We start from the raw sequence: 23,578 nt of genomic DNA on the forward strand, positions 1-23,578 counted from the left end.
GGATAAACCATGTGATGCTTCGCATGAGCTGCAAATAACCCCTGGAGACCACAAGCATGCATTTCTATCTCCCACAAGAAGGTTTATCCTCTCTGTCACCATTTCCTACCCATCTCTGGCATCATTACACCTCATAGCTCACAAACTGTAATGTGTTCAACCCAGTGTTTCCCAACCTGCTCTGAAAATGAAGCCTCCTCCACACGTCCCCCACCCCTACTTTCTGCAGGTCACATCTTCTACCATCTCCTGAGCCCCACAGGAATTTACAGGACTGGGTATCACCCAGAAAGGTCTGAGCTGAAGGCAGAATCTTAACTGATTTTCTATCTTTAGACTTCAGGATAGCCCCTCAGTTGTTTTGGGGTTCCCTGGGAACAATTATAAACTACAGTCCCTTTCGTGGGTCTTAACTCATTTTTTTGGCCTAAATTCCTCATTTGGAATAAGACAAAAATTAAAACAAATCCAACATGGACTGTGTCCTTTAAAGATTCTTTTCATAAAAACATCATGCCTGATTGGGCTCATTCCACCTCTCCCCTTCATCCTTCCTCCTAAAGCACTCTACTCAACTTGAACAAACAAGATACAGAGACAAGAATGTGAGATCTCTTCAGTCAATTCAGTCAGTTCAGTCACTCAGTCGTGTCCGACTCTTTGCGACCCCATGAATCGCAGCACGCCAGGCCTCCATGTCCATCACCAACTCCCAGAGTTCATTCAATCTCATGTCCATCAAGTCGGTGATGCCATCCACCATCTCATCCTCTGTCGTCCCCTTCTCCTCCTGCCCCCAATCCCTCCCAGCATCAGGGTCTTTTCCAATGAGTCAACTCTTCGCATGAGGTGGCCAAAGTACTGGAGTTTCAGCTTTAGCATCAGTCCTTCCAATGAACACCCAGGACTGATCTTTAGGATGGACTGGTTGGATCTCCTTGCAGTCCAAGGGACTCTCAAGAGTCTTCTCCAACACCACAGTTCAAAAGCATCAATTCTTCGGCGGTATACCTCGCTCATTTAACCACTGCCAAGTCATGCTCAGAACTCCCTCAATTCTTCCATACTATGCATGGATGACAGCAGAAGGGGGGAATGTCATGAGCTTGAGCACGGAGGGAAAATGTCCCCAAGATCTGGAGGGCCCCAGGTCTGACTTCAGACTCCTGAGGTCTTTCTGGCTGTGGGCCAAAGAGTACAATTACCCTGTACAAAGGGTAATTTTTCAGGCAAATGGTTTTTGACATGCCTTCTGATAGCCTTCTACCGAGGAATGGGGCAGCTGAGACCTTCTATTTGAAACAGACTATAAACCTAAGAAGTTATTTGCTTTGCAATATCAGTGTGCAACGGGGATCTTTAGGCTGGTTGTACCTCATAAAGCTGATGACTAGGAAGCCTCTGCTTCTAATTCTAGGGTTGAGATAGGACACACTTTGTTTTCCAATTAGCCTCCAAATGCCCTGAAATGACCCCCATGACCATAGGAGAGAGGAAGGGAAGGAGGAGAAGCCAGAAAATAGTGAGCCTACCTGAATTGTTCATGAAGCACGCTCGGTGCAACTTTCCACTGTAGAACTCCAAGCCGATGATAGCAAACATCAGGATGGCAAAGAAGAGCAGAAGGCCAATCTGCAGGAGAGGCACCATGGCCTTCATGATGGATTTCAACACAATCTGTAGGCCTGGAAGGAAAGAAAGAGAATGATGAACAGAGCCCTCACTTAGCACCCCCTGACAGGGCAGGCTGTGTACCCTCTCCTAGGAGAAAGGGCCAAGTCTTTGAGGAAAAAGGACCACTGGTCCTGAGATGAGAAAATGATTCACCAAGGGATAACCAAGACACATCAAGCCAAAGACTGCCATCACCCCTCCCCTGAGGAATCAACCCCTTGCTTCTCTTCACTTATTCCCTGATCACATACATGCCTATTACCCTTCCCTTATTCGTTTCACCCACATTGTCTTCTGGATTCTTCTTAGAGATGAAACCTACTAGAATGTGTTTCTTTCCCAAAGGGAATTAGGCCTTGTCTTACTAGGTTGTAAGTCTGGAAGAACAAAGTTCATCTTCCCCATGACTCTTATCTCAGACCCAGCTCTCCCATTCATTGTCCTGGAAGCACAATTAGTACAACCACTATTCATAAAATACTGTATCCTTGGACCCAAAACTTGCACTTCTAGGATTCTAGTCTAAGAAAATAATCAGAGATCTGAATAATATTTAAGTCAAAAGATGTTTGTTACCAAGCTATTTCTTTTTTTAGGATAAAAAAGAAAGAAAAAAAAAAGCTGGAAATAACCTAAATGAATAGTAACGCAGAAAGGACTACCCAAGTCATGGATGGTATAAGAAAGAATATAAGACAGATTTCAAAGTCATATTTTTGAAGAATTATTAGTGTCAGGAAAGTCAAATGTGCATGATGGGATCCAAAATCAAAAATACAGTATAAGCCCACATATATTAAAATGCACAGGAAAAAAAATGAATGAAAAAATATGCTAAAATGTTAACAAAATTGATTTCTGAGTGACAGGATAATGGGTACTCTTCATTTTCAATTTTGTATTGTTTCCTTTCCACATTTTCTGTAAAGATCTTTCATTATCTTTTAAATGTGAAAAAATTTGCTAAATTTTAAAATGGAAGATAATGCCAGATTGCTGCAGGTCCTCTATTTATTACTGCAGGGGCTTCCTCTCTGGGGAAATTACTTCTTGCTTATCCCTGGATCTGGTTGAGGACACAACAGTAAAGTTCTTAGCAGAGGAAGAAGAGGAAAAATGGATGCTCACTAGGTATCCCCGACACGAGCTTCAGGGGCCTCAGGACACGCACGGCCCGGAGGGTCCTCAGGTCCACATGGGTGTTGAAGTGGGTTCCCGCAGTAGCCAGGATGCTGCAGATAGAGACACAGAGGATCAAGGTTACCACAGTCTGGCTTTCTCCCCTAGTTCAATGTGGGGGAAGCTGGGTTAGAGAAGGATCAGCCTGGAAAGCACACAGAGCTGATGCCAGCTGCGTGTGGGCGCACCTGAGCTTGAGTGAATCACCAGTGATTCCAAGCAAGATTAAATTTAGTTGCATCAGGGTTTCACTCTGCAAAGGAGGAAAACTGATCATCACATTGGAATCTTAGTTTCAAGTCATTAGTAAAACACGAGGTCCCCAGCATCTGTCTCATTCTTGCCCCCAAACCATGTTCCCAACCCTCCTCTGACTCTTACCAATTACTTTCCCCTCTTTCCAGACCCTGATGCTGGGAAAGACTGAAACAAAAGGAAAAGGGGCGGCACAGGATGAGACGGTTAGATAGCATCACCGACTCAATGAACATGAATGTGAGCAAACTCTGGGAGATAGCAGAGGACAGAGAAGCCTGGTGTGCTGCAGTCCACGGGGCTGCAAAGAGTCAGACACGACTTAGCGACTGAATAACAGCAACTTTCCAATCTATCAAAGCCCTCACATTTTTTATTTAAATTTTTTTTAGATTTCCCTGTTTCCTATCTCCTTCGGGAAATTTCTCTTGATTAACTGCAGTAAAGGAGTAACTCATTCTTCTTTACCTTGACACTTAGAATTTTTTCCAAACAAAATCAATCATACTGATGCTTATACTTAGGGAATAGCATCACTGGTCCCCACAGAGTATTTTTATAATTGCCCCCAAATTATATAAAATCACTGCCTGAGCTGAATTTGGTTTCTTTGTTTCCACTTTTCTACTTCCACAGCCATATGCAGAAACAGACACACACAAAACAAAAATCCATAACAATCCTGTTAGATTGTGTACACCAAGTACCTTGTCTTGAGGAGACAATTTATTCCATATAATCCCATGACATTGCAGGTACTTTGGAGAGATGAAGACACTTAAGTATTCATGACAGACACAGCAGAAGACTAAGAATCAGAAGAACTGGGATTCAGTCCTGACTCATGCACTTGAGAACTGGGTGCCCTGAGGCCAGTCAATCTCTATGAGCCTCACTACCCTCATCTACAAACTAGGGGAGTTCATGGCCTACTTACAAAACTAAATGGCATGGAATATTATGAGTGTTCTCTAAACTAAGAATCTTCCCTGGTGGCCCAGACAGTAAAAGCGTCTGCCTACAATGCAGGAGACCTGGGTTCAATCCCTGGGTCGGGAAGATCCCCTGGAGAAGGAAATGGCACCCCACTCCAGTACTCTTGCCTGGAAAATCCCATGGACGGAGAAGCCTGGTAGGCTACAATCCGTGGGGTCACAAAGAATCGGACACGACTGAGCGACTTCACTTTCACTTTCTCTAAACTATAATGTGCAAAGTATACATTATATCTAACAAACTAGACATTATATCTAGTACAAATGTTACTAATATTGCTTTTACAATTTTGTCTAATTTTAGTGTTCCTTGTATAGGATAGTTCTTTTTCTTCCTTACAACTTCCAGGACAATTTCAGCTATATGGAACTACTGGGGAATAAGTCATTCAGAAAACTGACTTTTCTATACAGTAAAAGGGTGACAAGAATGGTTTATTTCATTTAATTATTTTTGGTGGAATCTCTCCAAAATATTTCAAGGACTGAAGAAGATACCTTTAAGTTCCTTTAATATGTGAACAAAAGGCTTACATTGTATTACCTTCAGAATGCACATATGAGATCAACAGGCACAGATCCAGATTATAGTCATGAGTAGTAACTTTGAAACAGGCAGTGCTAGCCAACAAGTGGGCTGCTTTATGTGGTAATGACTTCCTAATATTAAAAGTATTCAAGGACAGAGCAGAAGAACCCTCTTAATGAAGGAAAGAGGATTCCAACATTGGGTTGAAGGTTATTTAAATAGCCAATAGAGATTTCTTTTAAGATTCTATAACTATGTTGAACCAGTCTCAAAATTAGAACTAGAAAGAAAGCTTAGTCTCGAAAGCATCTTAGGAGCTAGGCAAGCTTCACACGTTTTCTCTGTCTTTTCCAACCCAAACTTCCATCAACTCATCTGAAAATAAGGAGCTTTTGATTCTATCTTCCAAAGCAAAAGAGAGACACAAAGCAGGGGACTGATGTAATTTCTAATAAGTAAAAAAAAAAAAAACTAGAGAGAGAACACGGAGAAACATGGAAAATAGAACTGAAAATCAGGACAGAAATTTTAAAAAATGAAAGGAGAGAAAGAGAAGCTTCAGGGATGGGTACAGTTACAGAGAATCAGAATCCCATGAAAATGGGGTCAATGCTGCCCTGATCCTGCTCACAGGGAAAGCCCACTGTACTCTCAGTCTTTGGAGGGGCACACACGGAGGCTGCTTTCCCTCTGGTTTGCTGCCTTACAAACACAATGAGTAATCTGCCCCGTTCAGAAACCAGGATTCTGTTTCCCAGGATACCCAGATACACACGAGATGCTCTTTCACATCATAAGAAAGGCCACTGAAAATGAAAGTCTCCTCCCCAACTCTGAGACGAACAAGGGACATGTTGGAACATGGAGGTAGGGAGTCAAGAACACTATTAAAAGGCAAGAAGGCACAGGTGTAGAAAGGAAGAAAAAGTGGCAGAGGGAAAGGAGAATGGGAGGATGGGGGCGGTGAGCAGTCGAAGAACACGTGGAGGTGAAAGCAAGAAAGGCGATGAGAAGAAATAAGAGCTGGTGGAGAAGCAACCATCAGAGAAACAGGGAAGATGACGTGGGAATGGGGAGAAAAGTAAAGCTAATGTCAAAGGGAGAAGCAGCCAGCCATGAGATGTGTCCAGGCCCCCTTTACCAAGTGCAGCCCTTGGCTCAACCAACCTCTCCCCAGGCCTCCGAAACCCTTCATTCTTCAGGCAAGGTCGTGCACCCGTGACCCTGTGCCCCCCGGCCCTTGAAACTTCCTTCTCTTTCATCCAGTGAAGCAGGGCTTTCAACTGAACCTCTGGCTCATGCCCGTTTGCCACTGGCTTTCTCCTAGTATTCAAACCATCCCTGAGGGCAGGGATCACAATCTGGCTCCCCCATCCATCTGTCAGGAACAACAGCAATGGGCTCCAAAAGATAACTAAGGAAAAGGGCCCTACTCTGAACTCCCACAAAATTCTGTCCCCACTTCTGTCACTGTCCTAACCACATCCAAGAGGAAGCCTCTGTTTTCTCACTTGCCTCCCCTCTGAGATCCAGAATACCTCAGCTGGAGACACTGTCTTCCTCATCTCAACATGGCCAACACCCAGCCCAGGGTCTAGCAATGAAAACATGCTCAAAAAATGCTCTAGGAATTGAACTGCACTGAGGAAATCAATAACTGTGTTAAAACTGAGATCAAATGAACAGAAATACCACAGAAACCCTAGAAGTTATCAATGAAGAGATCAGAGCCAGTTTGCTACGCAAACCCGTGCCTGTTTGAGCATACAGGAGAGCACTGGAAACCTGTCCTCGAGCATTTTAGAGACTAATGACAAGCTTCCAACATACTGCTAAGATGCCTGCTCTCAAACAGACCCCACAGGACAGGATCAGCCCGGCCCTCAGTGGGAGAGCCAGAGATGGAGGGAGCCAGGGAGGAAGACTCAAAAGTTCAAAGACCTGTCTTCTAGCAAAACCCAAGTTCTGAAGGTTACTCAGCTCAACTCTGAGCCTCATCCAGAGGAGGCCTACGTGAGAGGCTCCAGGAAAGTGAATCATAGGAAAAACGCCCTGGCCCTCAGTCTAGTGGAAGGAGACACACAGAAATGTACTGACTATAATTCACTGCAAAGAGTGTCATAACACAGGTGTTTACAAAGCACCAAGAGAATGGGAAACACTGCAGTGACCAATACAGAGCTTACCCTCTGCAAGCACTTTCCAATATGTTATCTCATTAAACCCTCCAAAATATCCTGATGTTACTATCCACTCCATTTCACAGGGGAGGCAACTGAGGCTCAGAAGAAAATTAAATTGTTAATAAAAGGCAAGACCAGGCATTAAAGTCAGTTCTCTTGTGAGATCAAAGCTAATAGTTTTCCCTTTCTGCCATTATGCCAGCAGCATCTTCTGGGTCCCTGGCAGCTCCACTGTTCTGTAGTCCAGTGCTTTGCTAAAAATACCAAGGTCACAGAGTTTGGCCCCCAAACAAGCCAGAGAATTTGGCTTCCTTCATTCCAAGGCCACACACTGCTAACTCGCACAGGCTTGACTGCATCACTCTCGGGACCAGCAGGGTATGAGGCTCCTTGAGCCCTAGGTGGTGACCGCCGCAGCATCTACACAAACAGACAGGACGGGACAGGTGCTTCACAAGGTCAGAGCGAGGCCCCTGAGGAGGACAGTTCCAAATTAATAAAGCTAAGCTCTCCGCCGTCCTAAGAGGCACAGGTGCGCGCTCTTCAGGAGCAGAGACGGCGTTCTTCACTTCTTTTGTCACCATGAGCGCAGAACCTGGTGGGGAGCTCTGGACACAGAGGGGTCTTAATTACTACTTGATCTTCAAGGCCGAGGACAGTCAGTGAGCAGACAAACCCCTGACCAGCATCTGCACACACACTGCTCTACATGCTATAAATGTGCCAAAACTGTTTCCTGATGAATGTCAGGGCTCAGCCCTACCTCGAACATTTTCACTTGTAGGCGTCAGCAGGTAAGAAGAGAGTGGAGGCTGATTCGACCCTGAGGGTGTGGTCTGACCCTCACCCAGTGGCACAGCGCAGCAGATGATGGAATGATGCTCTGGACAATTACAACCAAAGGCCCCTTCCCAAGTCATCACCGGAAGATTTCTGCAACCCTGCCTTCCTTGTGACCATGGGGTCTGTCTCAGTCTCCTGGTCAATCCAAGTCTAGCAGTCTCTTTGCACATGCGTATTTCACTGTACCCTCCCTGGTGGCTCAGATGGTAAAGAGTCTGCCTGCAATGAGGGAGACGTGGGTTCTGTCCCTGGGTAGAGAAAATCCCCTAGAGAAGGGAATGGCAACCCACTCCAGTATTCTTGCCTGGAGAATCCCATGGACAGAGGATCCTGGAGGGCTGGAGGGCTACATACAGTCCATAGGGTTGCAAAGAGTCAGACACAACTGAGTGACTGATATTTTCACTTTCAGTCTCCCATAGCCAAAAGTGCTCCAAGTGAAGTGGAAGTTGCTCTGTTGTGTCCAACTCTTTGTGACCCCATGGACTATATAGTCCATGGAATTCTCCAGGCCAGAATACTGGAGTGGGTAGACTTTCCCTTCTCCAATGGATCTTCCTGACCCAGGAATCGAACCAGGGTCTCCTGTATTGCAGGCGGATTAAAATGCCCCAAAGCACTGTGCAAATATTACACTAAAAATGACTCACTGCCTCTCTGAAATTCAAATTCAGGTTGGCATCTCATGTACCTCTCTACTTCAGTGGTGGCGTGAAATGACCAAGTGTGGAGCGTCCTTCTCCAGGTTTGCCTCATCCCTAAACAAACATTCAAGCTCTCTTCTGAGAAGAAACACAAGTGGCAGAGTGTTAGCACCAGGCAGAGAATTCCCTCCTCAGCTCCAGAAATCCCTGGTTTGGGCTCTGACCATATAAGTCCCAAGGGAGAACCTCATTAGCATTTGAAAGCCAAGTTGTTCACATGTAGGCAAAAAGACTGATGAATAGTAGCAAAAGGGATTCATATTTATCCAGCCCCTATTAAGGGGAGACCTGGAGGAGGCCAGAAGGCACAGATCTCAAGTTGGATTCCAACCCAGAGTTGAGTCAGGATATTATTTCCTTGGGAAGTCAATAGAAATGAGTTGCTTTGCTCACTTAAAAGTGTTCCCTGGGGGGTTGGCTCCTCTGTTTTTACTATTTTACCTCCAATGAGGCATCAAAGCCCACCCTATCCTTCCTCTTCTGCATCTCTTGGATATACCTTTTACTCTCCAGCTTCCCTCTTGCCTAGACGGACTTTCTCATGCCATCTCTCCCCTGCTGCAATAATAAGACCCAGACTTCAGGGCCCAGATGAAATCCTGCCCGTCCTTGGAAAAGGTCCACCATCAAAAGAGACTTGAACTAGGATTCTGAGAAAGTTGAGCACATGCTCTCCAGTCATACTGGCTGGTTTTAAATACCAGTTCTCTCACTCACACCAGCTGTCTGGCCTTATGCAGTTGTCTCTCTGAGCTTTGGCTTCCTTATCTGTAAAATGGGGCCAGTGCCTCTCTAAGAAGGTTGATGTTTAAAAGAGGCTGCTTGTAGTTCTTCACACAGTGCTGATTTACCTGTAGGGTTCCTGGTTGTAAGCAACAGAAACAAACGTTAGCTTTCTTAAGCAAACAAATCCCAAACAAGTATACTGAGAAGATATCAGGACCCTACAGAACTGAAGGAATATTGGACGATCAGGGTGGGAACACAGAGAAGCAGAAATCTTTGTGTTGTTGGCTGAATAATGCTTCCCAAAGACAACCAGGTCTTAATACCTGAAAGTGGTGAATGTTAATATTACCTGATATGACAAAACGGTTTGGCAGATGTGATTAAAGGATTTGGAGATGGGGAGATTATTCTGGATTATCTAAGTAGACCCTAAAAACAATCATAAGTGCCCTTAAAAGGAGGGAGGCACAGGAAGACTTGACTAGAAAGAAGGCAATACGCTGAGTGAAGCCAGATGGAAAAAGGGCCTACCAGTCAAAGAGCACAGGAAGTGCAGTTCTAGAAGCTCAGAAAGACAAAGAAATGGATTTTCTCCAAAAGCTTATGATGGGAGCACAGTCCTGCTGATACCATAATTTCAGCCCAGATGATGGGGCCGATCCATGATTTTGGATTTCTGACCTCTGGAACTAAGATTTCTGACCTCTGGAGTAAGAAAATTAATGTTTTTTTAAGTCACTAAGTTTGCAGTAACTTGTTACAGCAGCAATAGGAAACTAAAGCACTGGGCAAAGATCAGAGAGTCCAGGACATCTGATTCCTACCAGTGAAAACTAATGTCATAAAGTTGCTAGCTTAAAAGCCATGTGGAAAAAGCAAGTGGTTGAGCTTAAGTCACATGTCCCCTTACACTTTATCTGGCTGCGCAGGCACAGTCCTCCACCACATTCAGGGTGAGAAAGAACCCTAGAAAGAGCACATACAATAACATATTCTCCCAAAAGGGAGATGCGGGACCATGGGGAAAGCTGGATATAGGATAACTAAAAAACAATATAATGTCCACTACGGCCTGCTCATAGAATGTATTTAATAGGTGGTATGGAGGAAGAAGAGAAGAAATCTGTTTTCTTATCTATAAAATGAGATAGTCAGATAGAGAGCCCTCTTGGACCCCTTCTTGCTCTAAAACTCTATGAGTCAAAGCCAACCACAAGGTGATATACCCCTGCAGTTCACACCAATCTCCCCTTTCGCTGACCATCCAGAAGCCTGCACAACATTTAACACTTAATTGCATACCATTCTTGCATCTTAGAACAAAAGTCTGACCATGAATGATAATGAGCTGGATCCTCAAAATTCATTTCAAAGCCAGCTCCTTGATGGCAGGAACTGCCTTTCATGTTGCCATCTACTATCGCCCTTACCCTAACAATACGCAAGAGTGGTACCCAAGAAACACACCTGACTCAGGGATGAAGTGAAAGTGAAAGTCAGTTGTGGCCAACTCTTTGCAACCCCATGGACTCTACAGTCCATGGAATTCTCTATGCCAGAATACTGAAGTAGGTTGCCATTTCCTTCTCCAGGGCATCTTCCCAACCCAGGGATTGAACCCATTGCAGGTGGATTCTTTATCAGCTGAGCTACCAGGGAAGCCCTGACTCAGGGATAAATGATTCAGGGATGAATTTTTCTTTTTTTTCTTAAATCGTTTATCATAGCGTTTTTTCCTTTTTTTTTTTTTTTGACTCAGGGATAAATGAGTACAAATACATCCCCATTGGGACAGATTGGCTGAACTTGCCCATGGAGCTGTGAATGAGTCCACAGGCACTCGTATGTGTAACTGGACACCCATTTAACCACATGTACACACAATGATGATTTATGAAAATCTACTGAATTACACCTGATGTTTGGCTCTCCATTACTTTTAAATGAATTACTGAAAGGTGTGATTTGATCTGGGAATCAATTTCTAAACATTTTATTTTTTCAAAAACAAAAAGTCAATGTATATTAAATTACTCACATAGAGACAAGTCTCCCCTCTCCAAAATTCAACTTGACCAAAATATATTTGCGGGAGAAGAGTGAGGTTGGGAAAGAGAAAACAGGTGTCAGGCTCAGCCCAGTTCCCAAACACCACAAGCTGCCTCTTCTTCCTCCCCAGCCCTTATGCTGGGACCCCTTGATCCCATTTAGGCTAAGCTCCACCCCAGAGCCCAGAACCCATCTACAATCTACCAACATGTATTGAGTGTATACTGGCATTACAATGGAGGACAGGATAAAGATGGTGCTTGTCTTTGTGAAACTTAATGAAAGAGATAGGCACTAAATAAATCACAATTATGGGGAGGAAAGGGAAAAAGACTTTCCTGCGGAAATGGCATATGAGCTCAGAGGTGAAGTATGAGTAGGTCAGAGGAAGCAATGGGGGGAGAACACCCAGATACAGGAAAAGGCACATGCAGAAGGCCCCGGGGGAAACAGGAGATCATTATACTTGAAAAGCTCAAGCAAGGGCTGTTATGGCTGGAACCTAGTGGTCTGGGTTAGAATGGAGAGTGGAGAGGCTGCAGAGAAGGGGAAAAATGTCAAATAAAAAACTTTAAATGGGCTTCCCAGTGGCTCAGCAGTAAAGAATCCACCTACAGTGCAGGAGATATGGGTTCAGTCCCTGGGTTGGGAAGATCCCCTGGAAAATGAAATAGCAACCCACTCTAGTATTCTTGCCTGGGAAATCCCATGGACAGAGGAGCCTGGTGGGGTCCATGGGGTCACAAAGAGTCAGACACAACTTAATGACTAAACCACCACCAAACAAGACTTTCTAGGCTATTAAAAGTTTGGACCAAGCCTGTCAGTGCTCAAAAGTTCCAAGTTTACAGTCGGTGATGGGACATCACTGCTACTCTGAGCTCCAAAGAACTTAATTTAACCACTGATTCCTCGCCTTCTCCCCAGCCCCAGCTACTGTAATTGAGTGTCTGCCTTGGTCTTTGTACCTGCATGAATGCCACCTTCTAGCCCCAGAGGCTTTCCTGGTGGTTCAGACAGTAAAGAATCCACCTGCAATGCAGGAGACCCAGGTTTGATCCCTGGGTCAGGAAGAAGCCCCAGAGGCCCTTCCCAGGCAGCAGCTACTATGTGTCTCCCCTATAATAATCTCCCCAGATAACAGAGATATCCTTAGTTATACTCTGTTCATGCCAGCTAAAGAGGCCAGGCCCCTCTCCTGCCCTAGAGAGTGTACAGAGATTAGTCTAAGTAAATTATCCACTGTCCTGAGTAGCAACTGGTTCCGGAATGGATGCGGGAGGGAACTCAGGCCTTCAGTGTAAGGGAAAACATGCTGTGGGGCTTCATCTGACCCAAGTTCTTAGAACAGAAGTAAAAGCGTAAACAGCAATGAGTTTCAAATCTTTTTTGCCACAGCCTACAGTCGGAAATAGATTTTACATCACAAGCCAGGAGGCATATACATTATATAATTATATAATGCTTCATAAAATAATACTTATTCTTTCCATGTATAATACACTCATATTTTCTCTTCCATTCTTCCTTTCTCCCTTTTGTTTAATGCTGGTTACAATCAACTATCTTGCTTTCATGAAACGCATGGGGTTTGGCCCACAGTTTGAAAAATCCAGATGTAGAGACCAGCCAATACACACGCTCCTTCTCTCTAAGGAGAGGACAAGGTGGACCAACGTGAATTGCTGCTTCAATGGCTTTTGGTGTTTTCCCAGAACAATGAAACAGTGTGCCTTGAAAGGCTGAGTGCTTTCCAAGAACTGCAGACACGGCATTCTAGAAGAGACTCTGCTCCTTCCGATGGTCCCTGAAGTAGCACAAGCATCTTGCTGTCCCAAGGAATGGAAGTCATGAAGAGATCAATACATATGTTAACCTCAGAATCATCTTGAGGCAGCCATTTGTTTTGTTTTGTTTTGTTTTAATTTGGTTGTTCATTTGGGTTGTTTTTGGCTTAGGTCAGAGTGGAGCATGGATTTTCTTCTAAGTGTGCAGATAATAAATCATACCCCAGAGCCCTAACATTTCTTAGGAGAATGGGAAGAAGGGCAAGGTCAAGCAGCTTCTTAGCAATAGAGACGGAGGAATGAGTAGTTCTGTATTTAATAAAAAGAAGACAGTGTTTTCTGCATTTTAAAATAGGATTCCCAATTAAGTTTCATAAGAATCTTAGTAGATATGGAGGAGTCTGAAAATATGCCTTCTGATGAACAATAAACTCATAGCCTAAAAATCCTCTTTCCTTTCCCACCAAAGAAAGTTCAACAGTCAAACCATGTCACACCAAGGAGACGATGGTGTATTGACATCTGAGATCAGATGTCTCAGGGAGTATGCTTTAGGATCAGGTCAGTTCAGTCACTCAGTCGTGTCTGACTCTTTGCAGTCCCATTGACTGCAGCACGCCAGGCCTCCCTGTCCCATCACCAGCTCCCAAAGCTTGCTCAAACTCATGTCCATCAAATTGGTGATGCCATCCAACCATCTCATCCTCTATCATCCCATTCTCTTCCTGCCTTCAATCTTTCCCAGCATCAGGGTCCTTTCTAATGAGTCAGTTCTTCACATCAGATGGTCAAATACTGGAGCTTCAGCTTCAGCAACAGTCCGTCCAATGAACATTCAGGACTTATTTCCTTTAGGATTGACTGGTTGGATCCCCTGCAGTTCAAGGGACTCTCAAAAGTCTTCTCCAACACCACAATTCAAAAGCATCAATTCCTCAGTACTTAGCCTAATGACTCCTAGAAAAACCACAGCTTTGACTATATAGACCTCTGTCAGCAAAGTGATGTCTCTGCTTTTTAATATGCTATCTAGGTTTGTCATAGCTTTTCTTCCAAGGAGCAAGCGTCTTTTAATTTCATGGCTACTGTCACCATCTACAGTGATTTTGGAGCCCAAGAAAATAGTCTGTCACTGTTTCCATCTTTTCCCCATCTATTTGCCATGAAGTGATGGGACAGATGCCATGATCTTAGTTTTTTGAATGTTGAGTTTTAAGCCAGCTTTTTCACTCTTCTCTTTCACTTTCATCAAAAGGCTCTTTAGTTCCTCTTCGCTTTCTGCTATAAGGGTGGTATCATCTTCATATCTGAGGTTATTGATATTTTCCTGTCAATCCTGATTTCAGCTTGAGCTCCATCCAGCCCAGCATTTCACATGATGTACTCTGCATATAAGTTAAATAAACAGGGTGACAGTATACAGTCTTGATGGACTCCTTTCCCAATTTGGAACCAGTCCATTGTTCCATGTCCGGTTCTAAATGTTGCTTCTTGACCTGCATATAGATTTCTCAGACAGCAGGTAAGGTGGTCTGGTATTCCCATCTCTTTAAGAATTGTCCACAGTTTGCTGTGATCCACACAGTCAAAAGCACTGGTCATAGCAAATACCCTATTTCAACAATGCAAGAAATGGCCCTCATGGACATCACCAGATGGTCAATACCAAAATCAGATTGATTATATTCTTTGCAGCCAAAGATGGAGAAGCTCTATACAGTCAGCAAAAACAAGACTAGGAGCTCCTAGTCTGTGGCTCAGATCATGAATTCCTTATTGCAAAATTCAGACTTAAATTGAAGAAAGTAGGGAAAACCACTAGACCATTAAGGTATAACCTAAACCAAATCCTGTACTATTATACAATGGAAGTGACAAATAGATTCAAGGGATTAGATCTGACAGACAGAGTGCCTGAAGAACTATGGTCAGAGGTTCATAACATTGTACAGGAGGCGGTGATCAAAACTATCCCCAAGAAAAAGAAATTCAAAGAGGCAAAATGGTTGTTTGAGGAGGCCCTAAAAATAGCTGAGAAAAAAGAGAAGCAAAAGGCAAAAGAGAAAAAGATATATCTGTCTAAATGCAGTATTCCAAAGAAGAGCAAGGAGAGACAAGAAAGCCTTTCTAAGTGATCAAAGCAAAGAAATAGAGGAAAACAATAGACTGGGAAAGACTAGAGATCCCTTCAAGAAAATTAGAGATGTCAAGGGAACATTTCATGCAAAGATGGGCACCATAAAGGACAGAAACAGTATGGACCAAACAGAAGCAGAAGATATTAAGAAGAGGTGGCAAGAATACACAGAACTATACAAAAAAGATCTTAATGACCCAGACTACACTGTAGGATGCTGAGCAACATTCCTGGCCTGTACCCACTAGATGTTTGTAGATTCCCCTACTCTATCTCCTCTCCTCATGTTGTGACAACTACGAATGTCTCTAAACATCAACAAATGTCTACTGAAGGCAGCCCTACCTCGGTAGGGTAGTTGAGAACCAGAACCATAAGAGAAACTCTCAGCTAAGCGATATCCTGGCCAAAGACAATGCATGTGCTTCACAACTAATCTCCACCCACTCTGGGAGAAGTACACACAGGGACCTCCAGCAGTGATGAAAATTCCCTTCTGCTTTCTTCTTAAAACATCTTCAGTGCTTAGTTGCTCAGTTGTGTCTGACTCTTTGAAACCCCATGAACTACAGCCCACCAGGCTCCTTTGTCCATGGGGATTCTCCAGGCAAGAATACTGGAGTGGGTTGCCATGCCCTCCTCCAGGAGATCTTCCCAACCAGGGATCAAACCCATGTCTCTCACATTGCAGGTGGATTCTTTACTGTCTGAGCCACCAGGGAAGCCCAAAAACATCTCCGAGGGGATGCATAAAACTTACCCCCTGTGGTGTCTCCAAAGGAAGCCTTAATCCAAAAGAAAAATTTCCCCAAATGATGCAAGATGAAGAACACAGTAATGTACAAAGGAGAGTTTTATCTCCTTAACCTTACAGTAGTGGAAACAAAGGTCAAGTTTCTACCAACGGTCCCAAGTTTCTTCCTTTTTTGTGAGAAAGTCCCTGATTTTCACTCAGACACAGCAAGGAGACATGCCAAGCGATAGGCAGTAACTATATGACTGTCATTTAGGACTAGGTGATGACGATGATGGTAAAAGAAAACTACCTCAGTTTTGCTTCATAGCTTACATAGTCCTGCTCCATAGCAATACCATTATGTCCTATTTTATAAGTGTGAGAATTAAGGCTCACAGAGAGAAACTGGCTAGCTCAAGGTCACTAAGGTAGTATTGTGAATGGTCAAATTGAGACTCAAACCCAGAAATTTAGATTCCAAATTTGGAGAGCTTTCAGTAGCTACAAAAAATAAGGGCTAATCGCTAGAAATAGATCCCAAAGGCACATATATTTGACAAATGTCTTCTCTTGGATGACCACAGAGCTGCCTCTCTGCAGAGCCTTATGGTGCCCTGTGATTGCACCATCATATGAATGTTACCAAAACTGTGCTTCAGAGAGCTGGCAAAGGAGGAGAATTGCTGGAGAGGGAAATCCCACATTATAAGAACTCACTAACATAAATACTTGTTCTTTGAGTTGTTTGGCTAGTAGTGGTGAGGGATTTCTGTGGATACACCACCCACACACTTTCTCTCACCAGGTCTCCCGTAGGACCAGGAATAAGCATCTGTGAGATGGTTAGCCAGAGAGAGAGCCCAGCTGAGGAGCAGAACCGAGCTCATTATCCATGCAGGGGCCAAGCCTCTAACGTTGGCCTCAGCAGAAGAATGCTCTAGCAAACTCCAGTGCTGGGTTACAGACGCCAGCTGTAAAATCCAGCACTGTCCGTACAGAGTGGCTGCCTGTGGTCTTAATGCCTTTCCTTCAACACCATCACTCTATACCTGTCATTCTTTTCGGAAACAACAATGTTCTTATGTGACATTGCTGGTCGGCTGACAGGGACAGGGAGGCTACAGAGATGTTTAGACTCAGGGCCAGAGTTTGGATGAACTCTTCTGAAGCAGCTATGAAATAAAATATAAGACATAGAATACAAGGCTGTCCTCATCCGTATTTGCTCTCACAGAACAAAGCTGGCTCCAGTGAGAGAGAATACGTTAAGAGGAAGGAGGGAATTCTATTGGAGATGGCACCCTGTTCTTGCAGTTTCTGAGTCCCAACTGTTCCTAATGGTTCTGCAGCGTGGTGGTCCTGTGAGATTTTTTTTTTTTGAAAAGCCTCTCCTTGCTTACAGCAGTCCAAGTTTGGTTTCTGTCACTCACCATGACCCACCCACCTATTCTGTCCAGATTCATACCATCTGGATAAGAAACCAAAGTGAATATCTGGCATGGTCAGACAAGAGCCAAGTCATCTATATGAGAAACAAGGAAAAACTCAGAAACATATCCCTGGCATGAGGTCAATATAGCAATTAGAGGATGCACAGTTGCTTTCTTGAATGTCATCTTAGCAGGTGGCTTAATCCCTAAGATACTGAAACTCTGCTCTCTCTCCAGCTTTGAAAAGACTGAAAAATTATGCACATTCATGATCCTGGAAAGACTCAGAAGCCTCTTCTCAAGACATCAAATGCTGATGAGTACAGGTTAACCCCAGGTAGAGGGCTGGCTGAAGGATCCTTCAAAGTAGGAGGAAAAGAAAAGCCTAAGTAATAAAACTCTATTTCCTCATAGAGTGTTGGGGTAAGGAGCTTTTTTTTTTTTTTTTTTTTTTGGATGTCTGGGAAGTATCTAGCTGAAAGAATCTGAATTTATGAAATATTCTCAAATCAATGACTCTTTCAGACAAAGCATGGATCCATAAATTTTAGGGAAAAAAATATATATTTGTCCATTGTTCCACTTTTCTAGTTCTGCCTGCAATGTGTAAGAGACAACTTTGCATGACAGGACAGGCTTTCTGTCTTCTAGGATGACAAGTATTAAAAAAAATACCTAGATAATTTCCTGTACTTGCATGGAAGACAAACCTACAATTATAGTGCATGATGAAGAGGCAGCCATAAAGTTATTCTGAAATACCAACTGTCTGTAGAGCACCAAATGAAGTAAGCTATTTGTCAGAGGAAACAAAATGCTTTTTACTTTTTAGAGTCATTAAACCAAAATTCATTCCAGTACTTCTGACTCATATCACATCCCATACCACCTATTTGGAATACAATAAAATACAAGCAATTTTAATAATTAAAAAGAAGTGTGCTTATATACAGGAACTCTTTTAATTGTTACCCAAATCTATTTGATAGGGTATGTAAGCACAAACAATATAAGTGGTTTTAACTGCACTTTCATTGTGAATAAATAAAATGCTGAGTTGTTAGAGGAATCAAGAGGTTGCTCTCCTAGCTGAAGAACTAAGTGGCATGGGCATTTTCTCAGAAAGGAATTTAAAAGAGCACCTTTTTCTATTTATAAGTAACAGTGGAGTGTGTTCATTAATAATGGAGTCTAGACGAAGGAACTGCTGCCCCTTGTACAAGTGCTGACACCCAGGGTCCAAATTTAACTCGATGGCAATGCTCTTTCTTTTCAGCTCTGAAGTTATTTTTACCTTGCCAGCTATGCAAATCAGCTCATGGCCTCCAAGCATGAAAGAAACCAGGCTGAGATTGGTTAATATTTTATGAAAAATGAAAATACTGTAAATCACCATTCCTGGCACTGAGGTTCACATACTCTGTCACTGACCTTATGAAGACAGAGCCTAGCAATAAAAATGGCAAGGATTGAGACAGTTTACAGAAGAAGAAACAGAATGTTTAATGATTATATGAAAAAGTTCCATGGCATTATAGTCAAATTCAAATTAAAACAACTTGATAGCCTGTTCCACCTATCAACTGCCACCACTTTCAGAAAGACAGTAAATTGGTTCAACCACTTTGAAAAGCTCATGAACAATGCATACAGAAGGACATTGAAGATGTTCTCTCTTTGATCCAGTGGTTTTAGGAAATTATTTCAAGTACACGCTCCAAACTGAGGGCAAAATTTTATATATAATGTTCATTGAAGCACTTTTTATGATAATAAAATATTTAAAAATCACCCACAATTAAATACAAACTTTTAAAATTAAATAAAAATTTAATTAGAAAATTTAAAAATGGTCAAAAGAAGTGAACAGACACTTCACCAAATGGAGATGTAGATGGAAAATAAGCACACGAAAAGATGCACTAGGGAAACGCCAATTAAAACCACAATAGTTATTGCTACACACCTATTAGAAGGCTAAAATAGAACAAAACAAAACAATAAAAAGCCTGACAGTAGCAAAAGCTGGTAAGAATCTAGAGCAACTGGAACTCTTGTATACTGCTATAGTCTATACAGACTATAGGTGTTTTGTAAAACAGTTTGGCAACTACTTAGAGATAAACATACACTTGCTATCTAACCCAGCAATGAAAGGTTACTTATCATAGTCAGATTCATAACTGCCCAAACTGGGAACATTACAAATGTCCCTCAACTGGTAAATAAATAAATTGTGATGTATTCATACAATTGAAAAGTAGGCGAATAATAAAAAGGAATAAACTCTTAGCATATCCAACAACATGGATAAATCTCAAAAGTATTCTGCTAAATACAAGAACCAAGAGTGAAAGGCAACATATGAAATGATTGCATTTATATTATATTTTGGAAAGGCAAAACTATAAGGACACAACAGAGCAATAATTGTTATGAGCTGGGGATGGGGAGAGAGGATTGACTATAAACAGGCTTAAGGGAAATTTCAGAGAAAAACAAATATTCTATATCTTGATTGTGGTGGTGGTTAGCTGACCACATACATTTGTCAAAACACACAAAACTGTCCACCTAAAAAGGATAGATTTTACTGTATGTAAATTATACCTCAGTAAACCTGACTTCAAAATATCTCAGATTCCTTAGTGGCTTTTTTTTTAATTGTGGTAAAACATACCACAAATCCTAAAAGATGATGTTAAAGTGCTGCATTCAATATACCAGCAAATTTAGAAATCTCAGCAGTGGCCACAGGACTGGAAAAGGTCAGTGTTCATTCCAATCCCAAAGAAGGACAATGCCAAAGAATGTTCTAACTACTGTACAATTGCGCTCATCCCACGTGCTAGCAAAGTAATGCTCAAAATCCTTCAAGCCAGGCTTCAACAGTGCATGAACCAAGAACTTCCAGATGCACAAGATGGATTTAGAAAAGGCAGAGAAACCAGAGATCAAATTGCCAAAATCCGTTGGATCATAGAAAAAGCTAGATAATCCCAGAAAAACATCTACTTCTGCTTCACTGATTATGCTAAAGCCTTTGACTGTGTAGGTCACAACAAACTGTGGAAGATTCTAAGAGACAGGAATATCAGACCACCTTACTTGACTCCTGAGAAACCTGTATCCAGGACAAGAAGCAGCAGCTAGAACCAAATATGGAATAATGGACTGGTTCCAAATTGGGAAAGGAGTACATCAAGGCAGTATATTGTCATCCTGCTTATATAACTTATATGCAGAGTATATCATGTAAAATGCCAGGCTGGATGAAGCTCAAGCTGGAATCAAGATTGCCAGGAGAAATATCAATAACCTCAGAAATTCAGATGACACCACCCTTATGGCAGAAAGTGAAGAGGAATTAAAAGAGCCTCTTGATGAAGGTGAAAGAGGAGAGTGAAAAAGCTGACTTAAAACTCAAGATTCAAAATACTAAGAACATGGCATCTGTTCCCATCACTTCATGGCAAATAGATGGGGAAAAGATGGAAGCAATGACAGACTTTATTTTATTGGGCTCCAGAATCACTGCAGATGGTGACTGCAGCCATGAAATTAAAAGATGCTTGCTCCTGAGAAGAAATGCTATGACCAACCTAGACAGCATATTAAAAAGCAGAGACATTACTTTGCCAACAAAGGTCCATCTAGTCAAAGCTGTGGTTTTTCCAGCAGTCATGTACTACTGTGAGAGTTGGACCATAAAGAAGGCTGAGCACCAAAGAATTAATGCTTTTAAACTGTGGTGCTGGAAAAGACTCTTGAGAGTCCCTTGGACTGCAAGGAGATCCAACCAGTCAATCCTAAAGGAAATCAACCCTGAATATTCACTGGAAAGACTGATGCTTAAGCCCCAATACTTTGGCCACCTGATGTGAAGAAGAACTGACTCATTAGAAAAGACCCTGATGCTGGGAAAGATTGAAGGACAACAGAGGACGAGATGGTTGGATGGCATCACTGACTCGATGGACATGAGTTTGAGCAAACTCCAGGAGACAGTGAAGGATGGGGAAGCCTGGCATACTGCAGTCCATGTGGTCACTAAGAATCAGACACAATGAAGTGACTGAACAACAAAACATACATAGTGTGAAATTTACCATCTTAACCATTTTTAAGTGCACAATTCTGTGCATCAAGTACATTCACATTGCTGTGCAACCATCAGCACCATCCACCCTCATAACTCTTTTTATAAACCTGAAACTGTGCCCGTTAGACACCAAATCCCCAGTCCCTCTTTCCCCCAATCCCTGCTACCACAATTCTTATTTCTATTTCTACAAAATTGATTAAGTGAAATCACAATATTTGTCCTTTTGTGACTGGCTTATTTCATTCAGCACAATGTCTTCAAAGTTCGTCTGTTTTGTGGCATGTATTAGGATTTCCTTTCTTTTTAAAGCTGAATAATATTCCATTGCAGGTCTATGCCACATTTTGTTTATCCATTCATCTGTCAATGGACACCTGGATTGCTTCCACTGTTTGGCAACTGTAAATAATGCTGCTGTGAACATTAGGGTACAAATACCGGTTCAAGTTCCTTCTTCCAATTATTGTGAATATATACCCAGAAGTGGAACTGCTGAATAATAAAGTAATGTTATGCTTAATTTTTGAGGAACCACCATATCATTTTCCATAGTTGAGTATAGTTCACTCAATGAAATAGCAGACTTTAAAATGCTATTTCTAACAGAAACAGACTCATAGAATTTGAGAACAAACTTACGATTGCTGGAAGGAAAGAATAGTTAGGGAGTCTGAGATGGGGACATGTACATACTGATATATTTAAAATGGACAACCAGTAAGGACCTCCTATACATCACAGGGAGCTCTGCTCAATGCTGTGCGGCAGCCTGGATGGGAGGGGAGTTTGGGGGAGAACAGACACATGTATAAGAATGGCTGAGTCCCTTCACTGTTCACCTGAAACTATCACAAACACTGTTAATCGGCTAAACCCCAATACAAAAATAAAAGTTTTTAAAAAAGAATGGAGAAAACTCGTAGAGATATTATCCTCAAATTGATTGACTGGTGGTGGTGTTCAGTAGCTAAGTCATGTCCAACTCTTTGTGATCTCATGGTCTGTAGCCCACCAGGCTCCTCTGTCCACAGGATTTCCCAGGCAAGAATACTGAAGTGGGTTGCCATTTTCTTCTCCAGGGGATCTTCCTGCAGGATTGAATCTGGCAGGAGGATTCTTTACCACTGAGCCACCAGGGAAGCCCAAGAGATTTATTTCTGTTTCAAGGGCTTTGCTGGTCGTTTGGTTTGGAACTCTCTTCAGTCCACGGTTTCATGTAACCGCTTTCTTTTCATCATTCGGGTGTCAACCCAAGTGTCACCTCTTTCGTCTTTCTCTAGATATTGTCTTCTAGTGATTCCTGCAGCTTTGTCTCCATTAGTATCTTGCTTTCTCTCTATCCTCACTGCCAATGTGCTTATCATTTCCCCCATCACGACGCAGTGGTCTCTCTGCCTTCCTATCCCCTTCTCCCACAATGTTATCTCCAGACAATCGCTAGAACGATCTTTCTAAAACTCAAGTCTAATAGGCATCTTCCCCTTTTAAATCCTCCAATACCTCCACATGGACTTTCAAATATCACCATGATCTGAAGCTTAGCCTGCTCCCACACCTCCCCCATGCCATCCTCCAATCACCTGAACTAATTATGGTTTCTACAGGTGTTCAGGTGCTCACACGTCAGTGCCTCTGCATGTACTTTGCCTTATCTGAATCTAACCTGTTCCTCCAAAACATTTCCCTCAACAATCTGTTTAGCATGAACTTCCTTTAGGTCGTCTTCCCAAATCACCTTTCCCCCCATCTTCTCTCTAATAATTCATTGTTCTTATCTATCTTCCCTATTGGACTGAGTTCTCCAAGGGCAAGGCCTAAGAGAACATTGTTCCCATACAATACGGAATAAAGTATGTCAGTCTGTTTGGGCTGCTTTGACGTAATACCACAGACTGGTGGCTCAAAGAACAGAAATTTATTTTTCTCAGTTCTGCAGGCTGGGAAGTCCAAGATCAAGGTGGCAGTTAATTTGGTATCCAGTGAAACATGCTTCCTGGTTTATAGACTGCCATCTTCTGTGCTGTGTCCCCACATGGAGGAAGGGGACAAGGAAGCTTTCTGGGCCTCTTAATAGGATACTAATCCCATTAGCTAGTCACCTCCAAAGGCTCACTTCCAAACATCATCACCTTTGAAATTAGGCTTCAATATATGAATTGGTGTGGGGGGAGAGGGATGAACATTCAATCTATGACACAGTACTTGGCATACAGTAAGTTCTCCACAGGGGCCTTCCCAGATGA

The 23,578-nt window shown here is 42.6% G+C and overlaps 1 protein-coding gene across 1 annotated transcript in view; it reads right to left on the minus strand.

The window, feature by feature from the left end:
* The window catches only part of CACNA1E (calcium voltage-gated channel subunit alpha1 E), a 536,270-nt gene that overhangs the window by 236,698 nt on the left and 275,994 nt on the right, over positions 1-23,578 (minus strand). The window contains exons 6-7 of the mRNA XM_070384834.1: positions 2,803-2,906; positions 1,533-1,685 (exon numbers count right to left, since the gene is read on the minus strand). Of these exons, the coding sequence (XP_070240935.1) occupies positions 1,533-1,685; positions 2,803-2,906 (257 nt within the window). The remainder of the gene's footprint in view (positions 1-1,532; positions 1,686-2,802; positions 2,907-23,578) is intronic.

This window comes from Bos mutus, chromosome 16 (assembly GCF_027580195.1).
Source record: "Bos mutus isolate GX-2022 chromosome 16, NWIPB_WYAK_1.1, whole genome shotgun sequence".
Classification (NCBI taxonomy): domain Eukaryota; kingdom Metazoa; phylum Chordata; class Mammalia; order Artiodactyla; family Bovidae; genus Bos; species Bos mutus.